Below are 27354 nucleotides of genomic sequence, written 5' to 3' on the forward strand. Positions count from 1 at the left end.
GTCACACGTATGAAAGCGTTTCTCTATAAGAGGAGTTTTGGCGCCATATCGGGCACGAGGCGAACTAGACCCGCCGGCCACAGCTTGATTTTTGTCCATGCGGCCGTGACTTTTATGCCTAAATGTATTTTTCTTCTAAATTATTATTCTTTATTTTTGTCTGTGTTTTTCTATCTCTTTCTTTCTGTTCCCGTCGGCGTATCAAGACCATAATAGCTCTGTTGTAAAGCTATAGCACGTAGTATACCTGCCGCAGAAATTGGGCGAGTCTCATTATACTCCCCCCACTGATCCGTTGAAAATTTAGAAGGGCCGTCCAGAGTGCCCATGAACGGGCCGCCAAGCTCGGCTTGGCGGACCCTACGTGGAATTAGCCAGATGGCGTCTTCCCAGGACCAAAATGAAGTTTTAATCACTCAATCAGGGAACACACGAGCAGCAAAATCAGATTAGAGGCCACACGTTGCTGCTACTCTTGTTAGCCGACTGTACTGAGTGATGGTTATTTTATGTTTACTGACAGACATCCACCATTTCACAGTTGTGCTCTAAAAAGGTCATTCCTACCAGACAACCCGAATATAAAAAATTTTGGACATCGCCGATAGCGCCTGCACTGGACTAGTGTTTCGACTCTTTTTAACAGAATTAAGAGTACCACGCGTTGAGCTGGTTGTTTGGCGTTCTTTTTGCAATGGTTAGACTGCGCTGTAACAAGAACAGAGGAAGGTAAGACAGCAAGTGCACAAATATATATACCAATCCATGTTTCTAAACGGGGGTAGGTGCAGTCGACATACTGAGGCGCTTGTAGCGACGCCACGGAGCGTAGGCTCCGCCCAGCCCAAAGCTCGCCAGCATCCTCTATGATCACGTGACAAGTGACACAGAAGCTGCAAAGCTGCCTCCGAGCACAGCGCATCAGCGAGCCTCGCGTGAGCGGCAGCTTTCCGCCTGCTGTTCCAGTTGTCACGTGATCATAGAGCGAGGGGGGGGGGGGGGCTGAGATTTCAGCTGGGTGGTGCCCACGAGCGCCTCAGTATGTCGACGGCACGTATACCTATATTTAGAAACATGGAATAGGTCTACAAAATGCAGCATCCTAAGCGACCTGCGTAGTGATTCGCTCCACGCCATTAACGCTGAATATTCTACAATTTTTCATCGACAGTGAGACTTGGGCCGTCGTGAACTTTTGTGGTTGACGGTGAGCAGCTTGGCTGTTTTCGATTACGTACACCATGGCTTACTTACGCCGGTTTCGAAAGCACGACATGACCTCTTATTCTGTCCTTATTCTTATGGCGCAGGCAAGAGCTTCACCCTGACCATCACCTTAAGCACGAATCCTCCACAAGTGGCCACATATGCCAAGGCCATCAAGGTTACCGTTGACGGACCTCGCGAACCAAGACGTGAGTAAGCAACAAACAACAACAACAACAACAACAACAACAACAACAACAACAACCACCACCACCACCACCACCACCCCCACAACAACAACACAATCTCAATTACTATTTTATACCTTTATAGCCAGCAGTGAATAGACCTGAATAAATCTCCTTCTGGGAGAACATTAATATTGAGGAAATAGAGTGAGAAAAATGATGAACGTAACAAAGCAAAGCATACTGTAGGGCGACTGTTTTATTTTTTTTTCAACTGAAATTAGCTTTTTATAGCGCTATTATACGGCTATGTACGTCTTGTTCGTGGCTGGTTCACGTGGTATATTTCTCTTTCCTAAGCATTACAGGTCAAACGTTACAGGCAATCCGACAGTGCAGCTGATATGACAGGATTATGCTGTAGCTTTGGCAATTATACTGTACCAGATAATACCAGGTGATTATTTTTTCAAGAGCTAGCTCAGATCACCCACTATGATTAATTGATTGATATGTGGGGTTTAACGTCCCAAAACCACCATATGATTATGAGAGACGCCATAGTGGAGGGCTCCGGAAATTTCGACCATCCCACTATGAATAAAGGCACCCATTCTATCGGTGTTCTACGGCTGCTATTGGTTTCGGCAATTTATAACAACTTCTTGAGAAGAGAAATCGATGACCAAGGTAATGAATGCTCTTTGCAGGTATTTCAAGCAGATTTCACGTCACTGGTACGAGTTCTGGGAAGAGCCTTAATGACTGTGTGAAACAAATAAGAAGTAAACATGCACTCACTTAATCTCTGAAATGTCATTTCTTTCCTTAAGTACGCAACATGCAGTAAACATTGTCATACAAAGGATAGCGGCCGACGTAACAGTCAGCAGATAGCATTTTTAAAAACTTTTCCGAGCTTAATCACGTAAATCTTTATCACAATTCATTGTCGTCTGTGTTTATTTCGGTATCAACTGCATGGCTATAGTAAATTTAAAACTATTGTATGCATTTGCGCAACGATTTCTAGCTAAAGCTATCAATGTGGCTTGCCTTTTTTCCCCCTTTGTCCTCATTTCTTCACATAAAAGGGTTTTCCGATAGCGAAAACTCTTTCTTTTAAAAGTTTATACAGATAAGGAAGGCATCGTATTTCACCTCTCCGATAGGAAACGATGTGTAGAGGCATTGCGAGACAGAGAGGGAGAGACTCTTTATTAGGAAAAACAGATTTTTGCCAGGGTCTATAAAGGCATTGCGAAATTAACGCTGATAGGCAGATTGGCTGAATGCCACTATAAGGGGGGGGGGGGGGCAAGCTTAACATAAATACGAACGAGAGACGACATTGAGTGAAAGGCCAAATTGTGCAAGCTCAAAAGGAAGACGCGCATGTGTGTGCGAGACTAGGGGTCCTCAAAGGAGCCTCTCGACTCCAGTTGTGCCTCGCGACCTTATCGCGGTCCACATAGGCGACCCGCGAAGTGCGTGGCCGACCGGCATTCACGTTCGATTGATAGCGAAAGGTTCCTGCCGCTGCTGACGCGCATGGGATAGAACACGGGCGGTATTTGTTTTCCACTCGGGAGCGATGATAAAACGAGCGGGAATCGTGGTTTGTGGCTTTCCAGCTGTGTATACGAGTGGTGGTGCTTCGAGAACTGAGTGCGGTCGCGGAAATGACGAAAGGGCAGACATACGAAAAATACACGTCTGCAGATGTGCATTCAAATAGGTATACGGGCGCATCGCAGTTCCATACATGCGCATCAAGAACACATCCATAGATGCGCCACATGCAAAGTGCAAAAGATAATATATATAGTATAATGGTATTTGCATTTCGAACGTGGCACAAGCTTCACCTTAACGAGTAAACACACACATGCACGTGCACTATACACATGTCTTTGTATTTTGCGTCTTGCATGTGACCTCAGTTGTGCCTGTGCGTGCGTGTGCGAATATTTACAACATGTTCCGCACCCGTCAATAACTTCATGCAAAAGTCTCTATTTACTCTTTCACATCGCACTTCAGTGTCAGTTTCTATTATGCATACTTCGATATGTTGCAGCCTTGACATTCACGCCTGTTAAGAGTACTTCGTCAGGGGCTGTTATAGTGAAATGCGACTCTAAAATGGACTGCGCGAATTCAGACCGGGTCCAAATAACAAAAGAGACAGGAGCTCGTCCACGTCAAGAGGCTGGCATACAAAGCTGTCACCCGTTTCATATTTGCTGTTCACTGCACTGTGAGCTAACGTAAGAGCTGACGAGAGCTTCCAAGGCAAAGTGTTGCATTACCCGTTTGAAGACTTCTACGTTTGCCCACATCTCACATAAAGACTTGTCTCCTCCGGTATGCATTACAGCGACCTACCTCTTGCTGTGCCAGATCTTTGCGGGTGCTATGAGGTGCACGTACAAGAGATAAAAATAAGATAAAAGCACCCTCCCCCCTCTTTCCCCTCTGTTTATCTTCCGGCAGCTCCCGTCTCAAGCCACAGACTGGTACACCGCAGGAACAAACACACACACATCGTGGCTTTTGCCGTCACCTCTGATCCCACGTGGAAACTGGGCTATCGCCAATGCCACACGCCTGATCTACCTCTCTCTCTCTCTCTCTCTCTCTCTCTCTCTCTCTCTCTCTCTCTCTCTCTCTCTCTCTCTCTCTCTCTCTCTCTCTTTCAAAAAGGCACAGACGAATACGTCTTGGCTCGAGCCTATAGATCAGAGAACCGCACTGTAGGTCGCTATCAGCGTTGCTTTTGAATACGTGAGCAACGCGAAACACTTATAGCCTCAAGGACTGTGTGTTCGCAGGCACGGGAGGTGTGCTTGCGTGTTGCGGAGAGTTATACTGTGTGGACTGGCACCGCAGCGCAAGTCGAAGGCATGGAAATAAGCGTTGCGTGGTACCGTGTCCTTGAGGACGTGTTCATGAGGGTTTCGACGGATACGTGTGACAACTGGGGACTTGACCTTCAGTGGAGCACATCCGCAGGACGACAGTGAAAGTGCACATGCAAAGAGGGCAGTGAAATGAACAAAAAAAAAGGAGTTTTTCAATCGCTGGATTGTTTGTCAACAGTGCGTGTCTGTTGCTAGGGGCGTGATGTGCAATGAAAGCCAATGGAAATCGATGAATGCGATTGGGCTCAATTCATCCAGTGACACTCATAAGAGATGAATGAATGGATGCAAAACTACATTGACAATCCTGAGGTGCGCGATTTGCGAGCAGAAGAGGGAATTTCGTATTTGAAGTTCCTACTGGGGAGCGAGCCCTGATAGTTGAAAACTCCTTTAGGAGTTTTTTCATTACTGCTGGAACATATTTGGGCGCGCTGACCCGAAATTCGGTGGCATCTGTCACAGGCACAATCGTTAACTGTTCGGCCACAGTTAGCACTTAAACAAAAAAAATGGTAACACTTTTATATCACTCAAACTTATCGAATACCGCAACGCATAAGTTATCAATTCTTGACTGAATTCATCAATCCTAGGCAATACAATCCACTGAATAAGGCATGTGTCTATTTTTACCCACTACTAAATTCTGTGTTCGCGACGTACTAAACCTAAGTAAAACTGCACAAAGAAGTGATTGATTAATTGGGGGGGGGGGGGGGGTTTAACGTCGCAAAACCACCGTATGATTATGAGAGACGCCGTAGTGAAAGACTCCGGAAATTTTGACCACCTGGGGTTCTTTATCGTGCACCCGAATTTGAGCACGCGGACCAACAACATTTCCGCCTTCATCGGAAATGCAGCCGCCGCAGCCGGTATTCGATCCCGCGACCTGCGGGTTACACAAAGAATTGAACACAACTAAGAATTGAACACAACTAGAAATAGACAAGACAAATGCATTAATGTATTACCTGTTATACCAACGAACACAACAAACCTGTTAACTGACGAAGGTATCAACCACTCTGTTTCCTTTCGTAGTTGCAATTCATTGAACGTGCATAATATATCTATTCGTCTGATACTTTCAATAACTTTGACAGCCCTGATGCCGTAGCAAAACTCGCGTTTCAGCGTCAAGATGAACGGATGTACGAGACGTCGTACCACATCATTCACTTACACTTGCCCGCAGGGAAAGGCTACAAACAAGCCCATTGAAAGTGCAAATATTAACCAGATTTGTACCCTACACAGGCTGCGTGCAAGTTGCGCGTTGTGTACTGCGTACTACACACCTTAGCTGGCATGCACACCGCATATACTATCGCAGAGTTAATGTACAAAGACACACTGTGCAAATTCATGTGCAATAGGCACATAAATACGATTACTATAACATCTACGTGCAGAATTAGCAATGCCGCATGCTCTGCTTCCATGCGTATAGTATATAGTAAAAGTGCAATAAATCGTTTAGATTCATTCAGCGCTTGCGGTTGAGAAGCCACCCTATAGGCCAGCTGGGACAACCACCCTTTCATAGAGAACGAAATCTTGGGGCATGGCTTATACTCGGTCTTCAAGACAAGCCGCTCTGAGGGCGTTGTCGCGGTTTCCTCTATAGCCGCACTGACTGGTGAACTGTGACTGTTCTCAGGCAATGCTGCTGTGTAGACATCACGAGCAGCGCACGAGAAGCACAAGAAAGTGCCCGACACGAACGTGCAACTTCTTCGAGCACAGCCCGACGTGTTTTTTTTTTTTGCTTGTTTGTGCGCTGATCGTGATGAGTATGTTAGAACCAGCCCAATTTGCTACTTTACTGCTGTGAAGTGTTTGGACAGTGCTACAATCCTGACTTTTGTTTGTTTTGTCACCTACTATCGCAAGCTATTCTTAAGGGAAAGAAGACTACCACCCATTTGTAGCACGAAGCCATGGTGCACAAGGAAATGCGTACGGACTCCTTAGAAAGAAGCGCCTTAGTTATTTTTCCCTTGATAAGTACAGGCACCTCTCTTCAGTTAACCTCCCTGCCTTTCTTTTAACCTGCCCTTCTTTCTCTACAATTTATTCTCTCTCTTCTCTCTCTTCTCTCTCTCTCTCATCGGCGCTTAACTGCGAACATTGTGGGAATTTCTTGATCGGAACAAACGCTTATATCAATTTGATCTTCGTTTATAATATACATGTTACGAGTGCGTCTTCCCTTTTTTTTCTCTGCGCAGGTCAACAGCAGCAGTTCCGTGCATTTGCCAGTGCGTTCGGCCAGCGGCCCCCGTTCCTGGACCCGCTGCGAGAGTGGGATCACCTGCGCCGAAAAACGGCCGAGCAGTGGGCGCTGGACATACCCCGAAGGATACCCGGCGCTGGATCGCACCACGGTCAGTGAATGTCAGAATAGTGATTCGTCATGTTTTACATCCCAACACCAGGATACGATTATGAGGGACCCCGTTGTAGAATGATCTCGACCATCTGTCTAAATCTATGCATACAGGCTTCTAGCATGTCGCCTACACCAAAATGCGGCCGTTGCGGCCGGAATTTGGTCTGGCTACCTTTGTTTCAGCAGTTTTACCCCCGTATTCTAGAAGGTTCCTTCACTCAGCGCTTCACCTTCACTTGACAAAGCCGATGGAAGCGTCCTCTCCAGGCATGGTAAGTCATTGCATATCAGCGATAATATGGTGCGATTCTCGAGCAGCGCAGCGTCATTTTCAGCCGAGCAGCGACGCAGGGCTCAACTGTGTCAAGTGAAGGGTGAACGTCGAGTCGAGGAGCGTTTGTGAATACGGGGGTTAGCTGAACGTCGCTTACACTCCGCTCCTCCAAGATATAGCGGCCCGAGCCAGTGGAGATAACTGCACAGATACGTTCCGCTATTGGTCCGATCGTTCTGCGCTTGCGCATTACAGCTCGTTCTACGAGTTCGTGCTTAAATCGCCAGCTTAGGTAGGTCTGACCAGAACGCATTGTCGTATCCACGTGCTATCAGCACCGCGGCACCACACGTGGCGGTATCTCTGCCACACGAAAGCGGAGAGCGGAAGAGCGTCGCCGATACGCTCTTTCGCCTTGCGCCTGCAGTGCGTGCGGCAGGAATCCCTCCACGTGCGGTGCGGCTAGTGCGGCTGTGCAGATAGCGCGGAGATGGTCCCTTTAAATAGTGTATTGACCACTATGTCACCGTGGCGGCTGCCATTCACTATCTACAACGAGAAAACGAATTTCTAACGCTCAGTTTAGAGCACATGTAGCTATCGGTTTGAGTCCCGGAGATAATGCGAGACAGCTGCACTGATACATTTGACTGGAACTGGATGAAAGTATACGTGTGAAACGAAGAAGTAAGAACGAATTAAAAGATACCATCGGAGCGAGCAAATAAGAAGACGCGAGAAATTCAATTTGGATGATAATTAGGGAGCATCGTGCTGTCTCATTTGCATAAACTGTTAAGGACAGGTGCCAAGAGCTCACAGTAACAGTGAAAAAAAAATGTGATGGCACTAAAAGAGGAATGAATAAAACGACGCACTCATGGCCCAGCGGAGATCATGCATAAAAATCAGCCAGACTGGCCGAGCGTATTTGCGAAGGTGACGCGCAAAGCCCAGCACATTATGACCGCGAACGAAGGTCGGCGAACAATTTCGGCCGGTTCTTCTGAAGTCGATTTACCTTAGGAGTTCTATGGTGAAGTGGGACGCCTGGTAATAAGACGATGTGAATGCATATACAGGAAAACTATGTGCAGTGACAGAGGGCACGTGGTAAATGATACTTTTTTAAATTAAAATGATAAAAAAAGAAGTCGGTGCGTTCGTGGCAGCCCGGGCCACTCCGTGCTTAGCGAACGCAATATGCCATATATGCTACAAAAAAAAAAAAAGAATCGGCAGATCTCACGTATACCCAGAGAATCGACGTTACGCGACGCATGCGGAGGGAAGGTGACCATGTTGCAATTTTTCTATTGAGCGACACGTCATGAACTGACCATAAATATATGTATAAATGTTGCACGCACAGACATATGTTGAAGAGTTGCAGATGTTTGTATAACCAGTTGTTTACACTTGCGCAACGATGCCAACTGGACAGTTAGTATTAGCAACACCCGAAGCGATAAGCTGATAGGAAGTGCTGGTGCTCGCGAGGCTATAGCCCCGAGCACTGCTACATAAATCATCTTCAGCGCATGGCACCTAACTACGAGTGACGTTAACTCGACGTGATGGCTGTATTATAAGAGTAAATATGCAATGTTCATAAATCTGGATAGGCCCCCAGCACTGCAACCGCAAATGACTTTTCAAGAACAGTAGGGTCTATTTCGAAAGTGGCTCCGAAATTCGGCGTGGCTCTGTGGTGTAACGCTTGATGGCCGCGCCGAATGCTTGAGTTCGATTCTTGTTGGGACACCAACATTTATTTTTTGAGACTCCCGGTTAAAAGCAGCAGAAATTCATTCCCGTAAAACTGCAGTATCGCACAGCAAGGCGTGTGGCTTACCAGGACATTTGAACTCCGCTCATCGATTACACAAAGGCACCCATCGTTAAATATCAAACACTCTGGGAAGCCACGCAGTCTTTTACGACTGAGATTCATTTTGGTAACTGGAGTTTTCCGTCAGATATGATATATTTTTGCCTATTTCCCATTCAGTTACTACCAGCTACCGCTGTCGCCGATGAGTAATGGCGATACATGCAAATGCCCCCTGTCCCTTCATTGAATTTTTGAAGGGGGCCTAATGTCGACTTTCGCCGTATTTGATGCCTAATCTAAAGAACAGGGACGTGTGCCGAAGAAGAAATATTTTCGCCCCACTGCCACTGCTGGCAAGATACCAAGCGCTCGATGCCACTGAACAGCAGTGGCGGTGTCAGGAGGAAGAGGATGGGGGGAGTTAACCACCACCCCCACCGGAAATGCTTTAATTTTGCATGTACCTAAATATTTCGGTTTTGCGTGTGATCATTATCAGCCGGACTACGTCCACTGCAAGACGCGCGAACTTCCTAATCTCATCTGCCCACCTAACTTTCTGTCTCTTTCTCACCCGCTTGCCTTAATTTATAATCTATTCTGTGATTCTTATTTACCAGCAGTTATGTTGCCATCGTGCTACGTGCCTAGCCCATGAATATTTATTCTTGGTTTTGACTGTGATGACCTTAATTTGTTCCCCAACCCACTCTGCAGTTTTCTTCTTGTCCCTCAGGGTTACACCCATTATTTTCCTTTCCATTACTCGCTGCGTCGTCCTCAACTTAAGTTGAACCCTCTTTTTAATCCTTCAGGTTTCTGCTCCGTAGCTAAGTACCGGTAAGATGCAGCTGTTATATACCTTCCCCTCGGAGGATAATGACAAGCTGTTATTCATGATTTAAGAATGTTTGACGAGTGCGCTCCACTTCACTCGTCTAGTTACTTCAATCTTGTTCACAAATTAGTTCACGCATGGACGCGCATAAAGTATGGCGGACCCTCCCCTTTTCTTCTTTCCTCCCAACCCCCTTCAAAATTTTCATGCTCAACAATTGAGCAGCAATGCACAATCAAATGTTACACTGGTGCACGTGTGGCTTATGTTCACAGCAGTCTAACTATAGCTCCCTGAAAGATCGTCGCTAAATGCATCGCCGACAATTTTTTTTTTTCATTTCGTAAAAGTCGCCGCACACGCAGAGCCGCTGATTTTAGGCTAAATCTGCTCGCGCGTCCTGTGTGCTTAGCCGCCCTAAACAACCTTTCAGGTGCATATACGCAACCACCCGCATCACGCGTCTGAGAGGCAAGTGGCGAGTGGCCAGGTATACACGCACGGGGATCTACACAATCCCCAGCCGCGTTCATGAGCCAACTTCCGCGACTCCATAACGGGGATAACCTGTGGCAATCCGTTCGCCTTTACGGCCCATTTGTCAAGACCGCTGCCGGACTCTTTCCCATCGCGCTCCCCTTTAATAGCCATGCGTAAACAAGTCCTCGCGTCGTCTCAAGACATATACGGGCGTACACAGTCCGGTCTCCGAGACACTCCGAAGCCGATTTCTCCCCTACGCCTCGGGCGTTGAGATGTCCGTGTAATAACCTTATCCTTGCGAAGCAGGCGGCGCAGACACCACGCCAGTCGCTGCCTCAACGGGGAAGGAGAAAAGCTAAGGGTCAACAGCGCTTCCCCGGATTCTTTCCGCAGCAATCCGCACGGCAAACAGGGGTATATGCTCTTTTCCTGACGCTTCAGTCAATACGTGGGACGGACCAGCGCTGTTGGTTTCTTCTGTCGCGGCTCCCAAGGCGGCTCCCCGATTTGGTCTCTATTACAGCCGCGAAAATGAAGCTCTTCTTGCCCCACGGCAATGTGCGGATCACGAACACAAAATGCGAGAGATAAACACGATGAACGCGTATATATCGGTGATGAGATCGTCACAAACGTCTCTTTTTATCTCTGTCTTGGTAGAAACACAGTGAAGGATTGACAACCCACGTCCCAGCCGGGCGTTCAGCTGTCCACGGCTGAACAACGGTGCTTTCCATGGGTAACAGAAAGAGGGGGAGGAAAGGAGAGAGAGGGGAGAACGTTTCAGCAAAAAATGTACCGCTTACGAAAACCGTGCATTCAAAACATTTCCCGGAGTGACGAATACACTGTAGGAAAAAATGTTTAATGTAAAATGTGGGAATGACCATTTTGTGCAGCAGAAAGCACCACTAAGTGCGCTATGAGTGCACGTCATTTCTTTCACGCTTAGAATTAAGACCGCTACGTCGAGGCGATGGCAAGAAGATTAGGGAGATAACGACAGCTTAAATAGAAGAAGGATAACCTATACCCTCACAGCTTTTACGTGACGTGACGGCTGCTGCAAGAACTTTTAGTTTTGTTTTGTGTATCTTGAAGGCGGGCGTTAATTTTTATAAATGTTGAAAGCTGACGCATAACACTTGTGTTCGGCGTATAGTTTTACGCACTAGGTTAGCATAAATTTGCCGCATGCACTTTTTTTTTATGACGAGGATTTCTCACTTTGTTAATCCACTTGTTCTGAACACGCGAAGCAATATGTACAGAATTCACAACAAGCTTGCCAATCGGTAATGTATTAAAGAAAGATTTGGTTTGGTTTTTTGTGGTGCATAGGCAGCCTAGGTCATAATGCTCCAAAACGCATGGTACGATTCTCTTAAAATGTTGGCATGCCTCGCCGAGTCCTTGCCTAGGCAAGAGCCTCGAGAATTAGTGTCATGTAGCGTGAATGTAAAGTTAAAGAAGAACAGAGGTTAACATACATACGGTGACAAAACCACTGCTCAGGCGTCTCATTATAGCGCTGCCAAACTGCCACATTTGATCTTAATCGAGCGTAATTCTAATTGCATCTCACGATCGTGATAGGCTTCTTTACGTATGCTGCACAGGGAAGTCAATACCTGTTGAGACACCCGATCATTGCACATCACTTTCTCGGTCAGTAACAAACCATGCAGCACCTGAAAGCATTAGGTTCCCACTTCATCGCTTGATAATTGTATCGTCACCTTAAGCTTGCTCGTGCCCCGCCGCGGTGGTCTAGTGGCTAAGGTACTCGGCTGCTGACCCGCAGGTCGCGGGATCGAATCCCGGCTGCGGCGGCTGCATTTCCGATGGAGGCGTAAATGTTGTAGGCCCGTGTGCTCAGATTTGGGTGCAGGTTAAAGAACCCCAGGTGGTCGGAATTTCCGGAGCCCTCCACTACGGCGTCTCTTATAATCATATGGTGGTTTTGGGACGTTAAACCCCACATATGAATCAAATTAAGCTTGCTCGTTTTCTTGTACCTCTTGCGGTGCGTCAAGGTATTCACGTTTGACATTCGTAAATGAATCAATGCTTTACTTCTTTATTTCTCTCTTTCGAATGTCCAGAACTGGCTCAGGCAGCGCTGCAACAATTGAGCGCCGCCGACGCCCACTGGGGAGCGGCTTACCCACACTACAACCCGTACCTGGCCCCAGCCTCGGGCACCGGCGGCTTCAGCACGGCGCCCGTGAGCTACTCGCTAGACGCCAGTGCCGCGGTGGCCACTTCGCTCGCGGCGAATGTCTCCTCCCTGGCTGCCGTCGCAGCGTCCGACAACGCTGCGGGACTGTCTCTGCACAACAGTGAGTGACGCTAGGCTAAATCTATCAAGTCGAAAGCCTCAGATGCGTCGTCATATGCGAAAAGAAACCGTCGGCGGCGACACGAATGGTAAAAAAAAAAAAAGACAACTGACGTGTCTTTCGCATCCATTCACGAAACGGCGATTTTTCGATGGGGTCATTTCTGTTATAGACGCAAACAATTGGATCCAAAATACAGTTATGTCAAGGAAAGCATAAGGAACATTGTCAATTGTATTATAGTAACTGAGACATCAAATCAAGTGAATCAACGCCGATGAAAATCCACCTTTCCGTCAGTGGGATCCGTATTCAACCTTTCAATTGCATACTGGAATACACCCGATGCCCCCTAAAGCACAATGACGTGAAGTAAATAAGAAGTAAATAAGAAGTACCTGGGTAACAAAAATTATTGAGAGTAATTAGGTAGAGAAGCGATGCACAGTAATTATGAAATAACTGAATGTAATTCAATGTGATTGGGAGTACATGGAAGAAATAGAGCAACTTAAAAGGACATCAGAATAGTACGCGTTCGTTAAGATTGCACGGATATGGCTTTCGCCATCAAGTAGCCTTGGCATACCATGAGGTACCCTGTTAAGTTTTCCGAGTTGAGCCCTTAAGCCTTATGAAGCTCTTCAGAATGCACATAAGTAGTGAAATATGTTTTTAATGGTGAAAGATGTAACGAGCATGATAAAAATAAAAAAACAAAGGACCCATGCAACCGATTGAAACAAGACCGAAACTCAGATCAAGAGCCTTCAGTGCATAAGCATATCGCGCGTTAACAACGTGTTTCGTATTCTCATCCTCGCAGCGCTCCTGGACACCAGCCACTCCCCGGCGAGCCTCGTTTCCTGTCCCGTGGACTCGATCGGCGGCCACACGGGCGCCGCAGCCGTGCCGTCCGCGCTCCTGGGCACGGCCTCAACGCCTTCCTCAGAATCGCCGCTGTCCAGCACGCGATCGCTGACGCTCGACGTCAACGCCCTGTCCGGAGGCAACGCCGCGCTGCACAATCAGCACTCCGACTCGCTGCTCACTCCCCCGCGCATCACCAAGTCGCCGTCGTCCCTGCTCCTGGGCAACGGCAACGGCGGAAGCTCGAGCTCTTCGCCGTCGTCTTCGAGCCTCGACTTCTTGCCGAATCCTACCAACTATGGCGGATTCCTGCCCACGCACTCGTACTACGGCAGCAACGGAACTTCGACGGGCACGTCGACCACCACCACGCAGCCTCACACCACCACGGGCGTCTACCTGAGCCCGCCGGTGATGCCGCCGTCGCTGCTGTATCCGCAATTGTACGGGTCGATGTCCCATCCGTCGTTCCAGTTCCTGGGCAATGATCTGAAGTGCGTCATGGACGCGGCAGGGTTCAGTACGACCACCCCGACGATGCAGCAGTCGCAACAGCAGCGACTGGACAATACGCTCGTTCACGCTGACACAACCAGCATCAGGACGCACCAACAGCTACCATCGTTGGTACAGCAGCAGCAGCAGCCGCAACACACAACGGACGACATCGTCGCACCACAGACCCCGTCGCTGGCAGGATCCGTACTAGATTCGTTACGGACGCAGGGAGACCACCACAATGTCTGGAGGCCGTACTGAACGCACCCGATCACCCACTGAGGCCCGTGTGTGCACGTGTTGATTGTTATTTATTTTGGAACAGTTAGTGATGCGATACCACAGCGCACGTTGAATGACGCGTGACTAGACTGTCATCTGGGAAGAAAAAGTAGTTCGTCTTTGAAGTCACCACGTGGCTGTTACTATTGCGAGGAACTGAAGGAACTCGTACGTAGCCAGGCGAACGCAAAGGTGACAGTAATCACAAATTCACCTCTAAGCAAGTGCGATCAAGTTGCCTCGTTTCTTGTTGCATAAGGTATGCGCCAAAGGTGTGATACAAACAAAAACGTGAGCTCAAAGCCTCTTGCGACCAAAGAATTGTGTCCGGCTATGAAGCATAAGGTAGGATGAACATCAAGCATCACGAAATATGCTCTTCAATCTTTATTGTCCATGCATTACTACAAAACAATTGTAGGTGTTTGAATACCACCTGCATCGTGGCTCAGATCCCGTGTGCACTGGACAGTTTCTAGAACTGCAGAAAGCTCAAGAAAAAAAAAAACGTTCAGTAACAGTGTATGTGCACCTTTCTACCCAATGTTCTGTAGTCTGCGAGAAACACAGTAGTCGCAGAGTTTGACACTTCAATGTGAACCAACTATTCTCAGAAGATCCGACCGAGCATGTTGTTCAATCGAAAACGAAGCGTTCAACAAGACTATGTCGTGTCCACCCTGAGGTAAAAACTGTGCTGTACATATTATGCGTGTTCACGTCTTCTACCCTGTCGTGTATCTTTCATGTAGCATCCCATCTTCAAAAGCAATACTGACATGCAATAAATGAGACCACGTCTATCTCTGTTACGTACTCTAGGCGTGTTTGCGTTTCTTGATTTTGCTTTTCAGCTTCGATCATCAGTAAATTAAGTCCACACAGTTTAAGTTCACAGACACAGCTGAGCCCTGTCATACGGTCACAAAAACCACAGAACTTCGCCAGGTCCTGAAACCGCCTTGGAGAAAAGACCCTATGCAGGCGTAATGTCGGTGCAATGGCAACGCAGTGCTAGATATATATCTTTATAGTGTGGTAATTGACGTTACATATGTACAGCCACCTATTTTTTAAACCTGAACGTGCGAACATCGACCACCAAGTCTGTAAGCGCCTGTTGTGGGCGTCCTGATTTCCGATTTCCGGAACAGCCTAGCAGAACCATGACAGCAGCTGCACAGGACTGTAAATCGTAGGCATGCATGCGTTCTCGTTCATTTAACCGCTGTGCTTCGCTAAACGCCGCCTATCGACTGGGCGGTCGACGTTCGCGCTTTCAGATTTAAAAAAAAAAAATGGGCGGTTGTACTCGTCTGATACAGGCGTCATGTCAGGTTAACGGCAATAGTGGTCCTTGGGTTTGTTATGCTTTGGAAGTTGTTTAATCTAAACACGTGATTTGTATTACTATTAAGCATATTAGACTCGACTGTCACTTGATCTGGAGGAATACGCTAAAGAAGGTTACGTATGATATTCATATCATAGCACTGTAAAGTGCACTGCACTTTAGTAATACTGACGTATATGTGCTCCAACGTGAGTGCTTAAGAAACGTCAGATACCCTTTAAACACCGGTGCAGTCGACATTCCTGTTAAGCTCACGATGTTCACACAACTATACAACGCTTACAGAAACATGTTTATCCCCCCCCCCCTTCCATAAAAAAGGAGCCTATACGATTATATAGCTGACTGCTTCGCATGAAACTAATTCCCACAGGGTGTGGGATTAGGCGAATTTTTTTAAAGTCCGAGCAGATCAGCGTAGGTTCTGCCCTGCTACTCTTCTAAATGTAACGAAGGCAAGCAATCCACAATTATCAGTGTTATGGCAGTTAACTTTCTGGTCTTCTTCGCTGCCGTCGAACAATACACAAATACACCACGCATCGAGAGCAACTTGGGAAATTCATGCATATATACGCGCACACGAATCACTCTTCACGTGTCTGCAGCTGCTGGGGATGACACAAAACACGTGTCTTATCGATTCAATTGAAATGCTTCCTACTCTGGACGAACAAGCGTTAACTGGTTTTGTGCAGGTACTACATTGCGTAGACGGAAATTCATTTAGAGCTCACCTTGCCGCACCCCGTAATACCGAGCTTCGACGGTAAGCATCGTAAAGGCCTAACCACACGCACCAATTGCAGCGCGTGGCTTTTTGGCACGGCGCCACACCATCTCCCTATGAAGAGGGAGGGTGCGATACTAAGCGCCTCTCTCTCTCTCTCCATAGAGACAGGGTGCGGCGCCGCGTCTAGAAAGCCACGCGCTGCAACGGCTGCATGTGGTCAGGCCTTTACACCCGCCACTACACAGGCTGCAAGAACTTCACTCTAGAATTCACACCGCACTAGAAGAAATAACGATGCACAAGAAACACGAGGACTAGAAAGGAACACTTACAACAGGCTAGCGCAAGTTGCCAACGGAAGTTTATGTGAGGAAATTCTGGTGCTGATACGTAACAGGAAACGTCACCACCATCGCGTGCTCAGGCTCTATCGCGACATGAAAGTAATCTCTGTTTAGATGCGAAGCATTTCTTTGTCGCACGATGCCGCGGATCCGGTGTCGGCGGCGCCATCCACTCTCCCATTGCGCGTGTTCGCGTCTCGTGTCAACGGTCGCTCCCCTCTCCCTTTCTCGCCTCGCAAGACTGGCGCAAGCAGCATCTGCTTAAAAAAAAAAAAAGACTGTTCGCGCTGCACAACTGTTCACGGGCCACCCTGCATATTTAGGCACTGGAGCGCGTTCGGAATTCGGTCAAGGGCATCTTTACTTGGCTTTCGCTTGATGTTGAAGACGACGCTTCTATGTCATTCAATAAATAATAATAATAAAGACCAAATAACAATTAGGCATTCCAAAACCATACCCTATTGCGCAGCATTCACTTGCATCGGTTGCGCGTCAGTGGCACTCCAAAAAAAAAAAAAAGAGATTACTTTCATTTCGCGATAAAACCCGACCACGAGATGATGGTGACGTTTGTTTACACGTGCATAAGTATTAGTAGGTAGTTGTCAAATAGCGTACGCTAAGTTGACGGGCTTTGCGGTCGCATTTACATTACGGCGGTTAGCGTACGACACATGCGCAGGGGCACAAAACGCAAACGCAAAGCTCTGCATACGCTATTCGAAAGCTCCCTAATATTTCCTCAAATAAACGTCACGGTTGATAGTTCGCACTTGTTCGTTGTGTTTCTAGTCCTCGTGTTCCTTGCGCAGCGTTATTTCTTTCAGCACGTTACACCAACTCTCCCGTGCACGTCAAGCCCCTTCTGCTTCAAACCAGGTCACAGAAACTAATTGCACTGCTGCATTCAACTATCTGCATCCAAGGTAACTGCACGCGAATACTGCGTTCAATGTAGTCAACAGGGAGTTTTAGAATACCGTTTGCAAGCGCTGTGGGCGTTGCGGGCGCCACACGAGCTTTAGAATAGCGTTTGCCCTGCTGCGATCCGCAACGCACGAGCGCAGCGACACCGTAGCCTTGAAACCAGCGCTTGCGTGCCCCATGCGGGCCGCCGTCACTGCCCCTATATAGCCTCGAAACCAGCGCTTGCGGGCCACATGCGGGCCGCCACTACCGCACGCAATTTCGGATTTTTCGCGTGTGGTCCGCGAACGCTGACTTGCGTTATGACGCTTGTGCAGTGGCAGCGACCGCACCGCAAGGTCTCGCGGTGCGCTATTCTAAAACTGCCTAATTACAGGGCTGCGCACGTGGGCCACGAAGATAGGAAACTTCCTATGCAACGTTTACTGTATTTTTTTTCGTTTTCTTTAAACAAAGCTTTCTCTGCGAGTGCGCACGCTCGCACATCGTTGTCAGTATGAGAAAGAAATAACCAGTAGATACAGGCACACTTACCCATTTCCGAATCAAAGCGGTGTATATAGGTGTCTTTGACTTCTCAAATAGTAGACGTTCGCGCACAGTACGCCACATACGACGAATAGGAAACAATATCGTTGGTTCCGCGACCGGGTTTGTGACGACCAAAGCCAGAGAGAGCACCGGTATACGCGCTCCGACCGGTAAAAGCTGCTAGCTGAACCATCGCCCCTGCGCGTCGTCGGAAGAGCACGAAACGCTAACACAAGTTCAAATAACGACAATTTTGCTGTGAACGCCGGGATAGTGCGAATTCGGCGGCGATCATCCACGAAACGACGATGAATGGGTTGGCTTGACCAAGGAAGAGAGGGCTAGGTTATCAAAATGATAAAGGCGTCTGCTGTGACAGTGATCATGTTATCGCGTTCGAAAACATCTGAGTTTTGCGTCGGGTGATGGTTCAACTCTGTACACTCCCTAGAAAGTGAGCAGCTGCGCACGCGCGCACCTGAGTACTTTGTCGATGTTGTTGCTGATATGGTCGATTAATTATCGCTGGTGTGCTTTGTAATTCGTGTGCATTTAAAGCAACCTCGCACTGGGCGATTCACATGTTTCCAAGCCCCATGCGATTCCACGTTTCTGCAACGTACCGTGACATGAACTCCTCGCACACTATGTTTTGTTTTTTGCAAAACTTTTATTACGCACTAGCGTGACTGCGGGGTAGAAACCCCGCTTACCACGCAGAAGGCCTGGGTTCGAATCCCGCTCGACCCGAAGATTCTTATAAGTTACTTATTTGCAATCGAATGTGCGCAAGTCGCGTATCTTAGTACCCTTAATATTAAACGTTTGACGATCTACCCATCTGAAAAAAAAAAATATATATATATATATATATATATATATATATATATATATATATATATATATATATATATATATATATATATATATATATATATATATATATATATATATATATATATATATATATATATATCGCTGATGTATATAAAGAGCGATATTTCACGCACAATCAACGACGCTGCAATATTCGGTCGAATTCTTAAAATTAGTTGGAGTGACACGTTAAATCACTTAATGCTGAAACCGGTACGCTTATCACCGTGTTGGCATTTGTCGAACATATCAACAAAATATATGTTCCTTTTGCATAAACAATATATATGCGCGTTATAGAACGCACGCAAAAGTGTATGCTTTTCACAGCTAATATTCTACATATGCGGTAGAACTGAGGATGTATAGATGCAAGCAGCCGACTAACATCGAGATCCCACTATCTTGTATCTCCCTAAATTGCAAGCTTGCTTTCGCTTGCTCACTTGAGCGGCGAGCTGCGCCGGCAGGGTCCCGCAGTCAACCACTCGTTGTTGCGACCATACATCACGAGCGACGCTGTTAATCAAACGAAGCACGTCCCTGTTTGGCAGCCGCAGTAATTAAACGCTGTCCCCTCCTCCATTGCCATTTGTCTCGAATACGCGTCGCCACTCTGACGACTCTCGACAACGGTTTACGAACGGTGCTACAAAGAGTGGCGCACAACATCTGCCCGCAATCGCAGTCTTTCGATAAAGGCCCAAGTTTAATTCGCGAGGCCGTTATAGCCTCAAGAGTTGAAGGAACACTTTCGTTCAATGAAAACAAGTGGATAAGCGTTACAGCGCGCTTGCACGGAAACAGGCCACTATCTGGGACTCCTGGTTCAAGAAGCGTTACATATTTTGGGTGGGTTTGGGCTGTCATGCACTTTACGTATTCAAGATGAGTTCGGGTAATGTCAATCTTTGTGCTGAAAAAAAAAAAAACTGTCGCTGGACGGCAGTTTACTTCGTTGCGGGTGCCAAAAAAAAAATATACACAATTGTCATTGCGCATTTCTTCGGTGTACTCGTTCGTGACGCAATCGGCAGATTTAGAATGGGGTACGCCGAAAGAGCTTTCCTTGGGTTACCCACGCCAACCTAACGTGGTTACCCGCGGAGGTTAGAGTACGACACGTGCAGCAGCGGCAGCAAACGCAAAGGGCAGCTTGCGCCAAGAATTCGGTATACCCTATTCTAAAACTCTTGCTAGGGAGCTTTTAAAATACAGGGTACGCAAAGCTTTGCGTTAAAGTTTGTCACTACTGCGCATGCGTCGTACGTTATACCTTTGCGTACCGCTCCAGTGATGAAAATAGCGAGCGTACGCAACGAACGCTATCTTTGCATTTAGTGTTTTAAAACCAGAACAATTGTTGGGTTTTAACACCCCAAAACCACGATATGATCATAAGATACGCCGCAGTGGAGGGCTCCGGAAATTTCGATCACTTGGGGGTTCTGTAACGTGCACCTAAATATAAACAGAAAGGTCTCAAGCAATCTCACCTCCATAAAAAATGCGGCCGTCGCGGCCGGGATTCGATCCCGCGACCAGCATGGCCAGTAGTCGGTCAGTTATATATAACTATATACTAGACGACCATGGCGGGTGTATTTTAAAACTGCCTATTATGAAACATCATCAAGCTTCCTCGAAGGCGGTGCTTAATTAATGACCAACTAAACATGTTTATTTTCTCTTTCCGTAAAATGATCATCCGTGTTTCGGTGGCTAATCGAAGTCCTCGGGAAGAGATTTCAACGCTGACGAACTTTAACCTTCCCAAACTTTTCAGTTGTGTCTCCGACCTCGGGACGTCTGTGTGAACATGGACGATATAATTCCAGGAGCGTGCCATATAGGACTTGGTCTATGTCCACGGCTGCCGCAGAAGAGTTCATACTGGCGATGCTTACAGGTGCGGTGAAACAGCCTCCCTAATCACATAGTCAGCAATTTTTAGATATCGGCTTACTATCTTTTACCCAATCCGTACTATGTTGTGCAGGTGAGCTCGCAGCTTCCCTGCTGGTCGCGCCGTACTCTGAGGCTGGCAATACTCAAGAATGCTAGTGCATCACGTATCCGATATCGGCAGAGATCATGCAACTATCGAGGCTTACCTGACAAAGAAAGCAGGTGATAAGTGCATTTGTTCCACATCTTTGATGTAAGAAAATGAAGTGGCTTTACGTTTGACGCCCTTTGATGGACGGCGACCTGTTTTCGAATTTCATGTTCACAGACTGACCCACACAATCTTTTGGGGCATGATATGAGAATTTACATGAGCTTGATGCGCGTATATATTATTATTTTCGTTGCAAATAAAGGGCAGTTGCAAATAAAGCATCCGTCCTGTAGTATGTTTTTGTCTTCATTGTTTGCACATCTCAAGTTTCTTCCGCTAATTAAAATTTCATTGTGCTGGGTCTTTAATTAGCCTGAACCTGCTTTCACAGCCTTGGCTCTGAATGCCTTAATTACATTTTAAAATTGTACAGCCTACGACTTTTTGCTTACAATAAGGACGTTAAACGCACATTCAGTTATGAGATAGCATAACGAGTTTTCCTCGCTCTATGTAACAAAATGATAAGCAAAAGAGTCAAAAATGCAGACATTTGATTTCCTTTAGGTGTTTAATTGCACATACAACACAACAGCTCGACATTCAACAGCGACCTCGAATGTTTGCAGTGATGTGGGGGAATCGCGCCAGGCATACACAATATAAATATATATATTGCATAAATGCATATAATCAGGCTTGTCCCCAGAACTGTGCTTAGCCTATGTATCAACACAGGGATCTTTGGCACCCAAACCATTGACCTCAAACCCACATTGTTCTCCACACAACAAAGGAAATACAACACACATCTGACAGACTGATTGCGAAATAAATGCATGGTCATAGTTGGCAAACGTGATGTGTCTGCCACAAAAATCAGCTAACATTCATGAAAGGTATACGGAATTTTAAGAACGGGACTTTTTGCACGTATGCTAATTATGAGTTTCCCTTAAAGCCAACACTTTCAGAAATGCTTTAAAAGATAACATTTCACTCCACGGCATCACCTTTGAATGCTATTTTGTAGACGAAAATTCATAAGGTGGCCCTAATTTCAAGTTGTCATTACCAATGCATCATAGCACTGTGAAAACAATATAGCAGTCACAAAATAGCCATTACTGAAGAAGATACTGGTGGTAGTGAAAGAAGCCTGAAGTCGACAGGCTTCTTTGTTTTGAAAAGAATTTCGAAAAGCGGTAATAAATGTGCATATTAGACAGAATATCTGATTCACAAGAAATTTGGATCAGCCAAGAATTACTATTCTTTCACACACATCCCCACAAAAAGAAAAGCAAAACAAAGACTTGAACATGATACAAGGCGAGACTTGAGGAAAATATTCACTAGACTAATTACATATGTTCCATCTCCATAAAAATACATCAATAAAGCTTCCTCTCGGGCTTGTTGGTGGCGTGTTCCCGGCATCATATTTTTAACGAAACCAGGAAGAAAGCCAGTTTTCTTGTTCTTCCTGTTTGCGCTAAAGATATGACATCAGAGATAAAAATTCATGTTCACAGCACACTGTAAAATATTGTGCTAAGACATAGCCACAGTGTACATTTAAGCTATGTGTAATGTAAAATTAAAATAACCTCAGATGCTAAAAACATGGTGCAGGTGCCATAGATAGGTTGCAATGTGTACAGAACATGTACACAATGTTAAGGATAGTCACATAGCCATCGCAATAATGTGCCACCTATGAATTTTACTGGAGGTGGAAATCGTGGAAGTACTGAGAAGTCTTCCGAGCCAATGGTGAGAGTTTTACGTCTGCACTTGCACGGACCACGTTCATAATGACTTTAGATATGCTGGCAGACAAGCCTTATGTCATATTTTCAGCAAGAATGTTAGTTGAAGGAGAATTAAATGTGCCATATTCCCTTTAAGAAACCGCCGAACACACTTGGTAACACACAATTGATGTGACAACACGTTGCCCGAGACACTCAGCTGGTAGACTAGGCCTATAGTAAGAAGGGTATGTCCAGCACTGGTTCAATCTGAATGGCACTTGACTTTCGTATAAAAATGTCTCGGGTCAGTAAGGTTCGAGAGGTACATGAAGGTCTTCTAAGGTAAACACACAACACAGCAAACTCAAAGTAGAAACCAAGGTGTAAGGCAGGCTACTCCAAGTGTAACACTCACAAAGAACCAGAAACAAAAAATGCAAATAAAGATGACAATCACAGGAAAAGGTGACTAGAAGCTAATAGACATAACATAACAGGCAATCTCATAGATATATACAATAACAGCTTCTGTGCTCCAACACTCACATTCTACATGTGCCTCCTGTTGTTCCCTGGTTGTGCCATCAAACATGGGAATGATGAACACGGGAATGATGTCTGTAAGCTTTTATTCAGCCCAGACAAACATACCGTAAAATTGGATACAGTTTGCGCCAACTCCTGAAAATGACAGCTAATATATTAAATGTACTGTACGCTGCATGAACAGAACATGTCAAATAGGGCTTCCATTGACTGATCTTCCTTGAAACTATAAGAAAGGTCAATAATTTGCACATACCAGATTTTCATAATTGCAATACAGTTAAACCCCATCAAAAAAAAGATATGCATTGGGCAGCAATTTTTTTTTATACGAGATCTCCCTTATAAGCAGGGTACCTTGTACGTTTTTGATTATCAACACCGGTTTCAATGCAGGCAGAGTGGTGTCTCTCGTACCTATTTGTTTCTAGATAACATCTGTCTATTATTAAGGGGATTGACTGTATATCCATATGTTTTTACAATAATCTGAAAGGACAATATAACTAACGCCAAATTGAGCTCAGTCGAAAGCTTTTGAAAGGAAAATTCCACCCATCTGTAGCACGAGAGTTTTTTCTTTCCTACCAAATTTCCAGCATTGTGTGGGCTTTCTCAGAAATCAACAGCTGAAAGTCAGAATTTTGCGCCAGCACATGGCAATTACAAGCAAATAAAAATAGAAAGTCTCTATGCAAACGTCTCATTACAGCACTGCATAACTGACCACTGAACAGGCAAGCCCATGCGGTCGTACGAGACGACCTCTGGGCAGCAATGCTGGAAGATATTAACGAAGAAAGGATAGCATAGGGCTTATTCCGAAGCTGTACTGCAAGCAGGGAAAAATTCGGTAACAATGAAGCTGGGCTTTAACAATTAGATCTCACACAGAACATTTAACACATGAAGCCCATTTCCCGAGTTTTAGAGGTGTTGCCGCAAGGTGCTAGAAGATACCAAGCTGCCGCTGAAGCCTAAGCAGAGAGCCACGCGATGCAACCAGTCGGCGGTGAGTGCCCTCAGCTCTGGCTCCGAAGACCCACAATTGATTAGCACTTCGACGCCCGCGTAGAACACAGGCACCAAGGCCAAGAACTCAGCCTCGCAAAGAGAAAGGTGAAGTTCGAGAACAGATTGGGCCAGTTGGGACCACACTTGCACATGGGCTTCTGCATCCTGTCGTAAAAAAGAGAGAGTAACAAAGAAAGCATATTGGGCTGCCTGGTTAATAGGTATTCTGATACAGAATACTTCTTCAGGAAATACTATGTGATTGAAAGCAACACTTCTTTCAAACATAAAAAATGAAGGAAGAAACTAGCAGAAAGAAAGAGAGCCTTCATTTTCATAGCTTGGTACAACTGTGTGCACAAAAGTATATTAGGAAGACATATACATATATGCCTTTATTATGGCTCTGGAAGCGTGCAGCAACATACACCACTCCAGTGCTCACAGGTGGTGTGAAAGGTACATTAGCCAATCAACAGAGTAATTCATGGGCTGTGAGAAGAGGTTCGTAGTCAAATAGCGGACTTTAGTTGGAGTGCCGACAGGAGACATTTGCTTTTTTATTCTATTGGGCTAGTGGCTCATACGAGCTCATACAGTTTGCACATTGCCAAAACCTGGCAACATATTTTATACCGAAAACTAGGAGGTAGGTTTTCTGTAAGTTTAGTCCTGTGGTTTAGGACATGTGGAGTTCAATTAAAATGGAAGTTGTCAGACAGCAGTGCCTTTGCGTTTCGTTCCTTCGTTTGTGTTTTAATATTGTTACAACTACTCGACATGCACGGTTACCAACTAGCCCAGATTCAAACCATTCGGACATGTTTTGACATACAATAAATCCTGCATTATCGAAGTCTAAAAAAAAAGGGGGGGGGGGCATCTGTTATAGTACGTAATTCTGTACAGAACTTTCAAGAAGTTTACCACAGTTTAAATGTGAACTTGCTGCAAAGTTGGCTTCCCGGCACTGCTTCACGATAATGCAAAGAAGGTAATTCCACAACAATACTCGAAAAAAAAAATTCTTTTTTAGTTTTTTCAGACTCGCAGTTGGGGGTACCATTATATTCAGGGGCAAGTTATACACGTCAAAATACAAAATCGATGTAAACAGGTCCTTAGTATTCCCACGCAACTGTGCGTACCTGTCACCACTCACGCTCCTAAATTAATACGGGAAAGCCCCTCCCGCGATACAAGGCCAACATTCGTGAGAGACAGCCAACTTTTTGTAACGTCTCATGCTATCTGTCGTGTGAAGTGTTCCGGCTATTATTGCGATAGTACTTGATATTTGAGTTATTTTAATAATTGAATTATATGGACAGACTTGGTTGGATTTTGCCGCCGGCGTCATTCATCGTATATAAGTACGTATCTATGCATATGAAAACAGAAGAAAGAAAAATAAGAAAAAAATAAGAAAAAGCTGTGACTTTTTTTTTTGTTCGATGTAGCTGTAGATTTCCCCTGATTGATTCATGCCAAGTCACGTTCGAAACAGTTAGACATAAAGGACTACTGTATTTACCCGAGTTCAACATATTCGGGTTTGGCTGTATTGACCTACCTTGAGAATGGAGCTTCTGCGCTGGTTTTCCACCTCCGTAGGCAGAGGGGGAGGCGAGGAGGTACCGGCGTTCTCAACTACGGCACCACCTTCGTCGGAGCCTATCGATGCGCCCTTGGAAAGAGAGGACTTCTTGCTCGCCACGCTGCTCACTGACGACCTCTGGTGGCGGAGTGCTGCCGTCGACGGCGGAGCCACAGGTGCCGGCATCGAGTGCCTCGTCTTGCGCCGCTTGTACTCGGAAACCATGGACTGGATAGCCCGCTCGGTGACGATCGAGTAGACACGGTCAGGCTGCAGCGCCGACTCGGACGCCATCTCGGGCTCGGACGAGTCTGACGACGAGTCGGTGGCCAGTAGAGGAACGGGATGGCGAGGAGCTGGTTCGGAGCCCGCCGCAGAACCGGCGCTGTCTGCCCTGCATTCCACAAAGGAGCAGTGACCTCCTCGTGATGTCACGAGGCTTTGCGAGATTCGCCTTACCGCGATACGCGCCTGTCCGGCAAAATGTCCGGGAGGGTGTCCGGCTGCGCCATAAGGAAGAAGATGGGCTGGTCGCACACGCGGTCCAAGATGGCGCCCTCCTTGGCCTCCGGTGACGCCACGCGCGCATAATGGGCGCACAGGTCGGCAAAAAGCGACCTCAGCCGCCGGTACGGGTTCCAATCCTCGCCACCTGCCTACAGACCCGAAAAAAATCAACATCAGTGTGTAAAAAAGCGCAGGGAGGGCTAACGTGAAGTCCTCACAAGTGGCATCAAAAGTACACGAGCTAACTAAAAACTGCGCAAGACATTTTTTTCCTTTCTTTCTCTCCACTAAAATGCTGCGGTTGCTTTATCACAAGAGTAAAAAAAAATCACAATTTTAGCGCAAATGCGAAGCGATTCGATAATAACGAATTGGAATGTCATGTGAAGTAAGGTTAGCAGCTAACTTCTTATCTGATCTTGCGAGACTCAACAAAGCCGTGAGCAAGCAAATACGGCCACTCCTGGAAATGAGACGGTTTTCACGCTATTTGTCCTCTAAACGCGAAGTAAACGGTGAGAGCACATAACGTATAAATGTACGCGTGCCATCTACTGATTACTGTAGAGATAACGCGCGCGCCAATACTCGCGACCGCGCCCTAGTGATCGAAGTTCGCAGCTGCTGATCAGAACTTTATGCGGAACATCGCGGCGACGAAAACCCGCCGAGATCGTCCATATTAATTGCAAATGCAACAAAGAAACGACCTTTATCAAAATCATGTGCCCGAGTGCACGGTCCCTAAAGCTGGCTTCACTGCGTACTCGCCGTGTAACGCAGCAAAGTGACCGTTACAGCACATGCGCAAATGACAAAAAAAAAAAAAAAAAGTCTTGAGCAGCCGCGTCGTGAAAGTGACGAGGTAATATATGTCATCCACGACCCCTTGGCTCAATATCAGCATCTGTCAAACATACCAGTCAATCAAAATACTTTGTATTGCGGCTTACTACGTCATACCGG

General features: G+C 46.3%; 2 protein-coding genes across 4 annotated transcripts in view; one reads left to right on the forward strand and one right to left on the reverse strand.

Annotated features, from left to right (window-relative positions):
• Positions 1-14470, forward strand: part of LOC119174733 (uncharacterized) — a 36403-nt gene extending 21933 nt beyond the window's left edge. Inside the window, exons 2-5 of the mRNA XM_037425765.2 lie at positions 1311-1415; positions 6556-6711; positions 12251-12487; positions 13314-14470. Coding sequence (XP_037281662.2) covers positions 1311-1415; positions 6556-6711; positions 12251-12487; positions 13314-14116 — 1301 coding nt within the window. The 3' untranslated portion in view covers positions 14117-14470. The remainder of the gene's footprint in view (positions 1-1310; positions 1416-6555; positions 6712-12250; positions 12488-13313) is intronic.
• Positions 14471-21519: 7049 nt separating this feature from the next.
• Positions 21520-27354, reverse strand: part of LOC119173922 (brefeldin A-inhibited guanine nucleotide-exchange protein 3) — a 94294-nt gene continuing 88459 nt past the window's right edge. For all 3 annotated transcript variants that reach the window (XM_075895187.1, XM_075895186.1, XM_075895188.1), the window contains 3 exons: positions 26341-26537; positions 25858-26275; positions 21520-24449 (listed from right to left, as the gene is read on the reverse strand). In XM_075895187.1, coding sequence (XP_075751302.1) covers positions 24198-24449; positions 25858-26275; positions 26341-26537 — 867 coding nt within the window. In that variant the 3' untranslated portion in view covers positions 21520-24197. The remainder of the gene's footprint in view (positions 24450-25857; positions 26276-26340; positions 26538-27354) is intronic.

This window comes from Rhipicephalus microplus, chromosome 5 (genome assembly GCF_043290135.1).
Source record: "Rhipicephalus microplus isolate Deutch F79 chromosome 5, USDA_Rmic, whole genome shotgun sequence".
Lineage (NCBI taxonomy): Eukaryota > Metazoa > Arthropoda > Arachnida > Ixodida > Ixodidae > Rhipicephalus > Rhipicephalus microplus.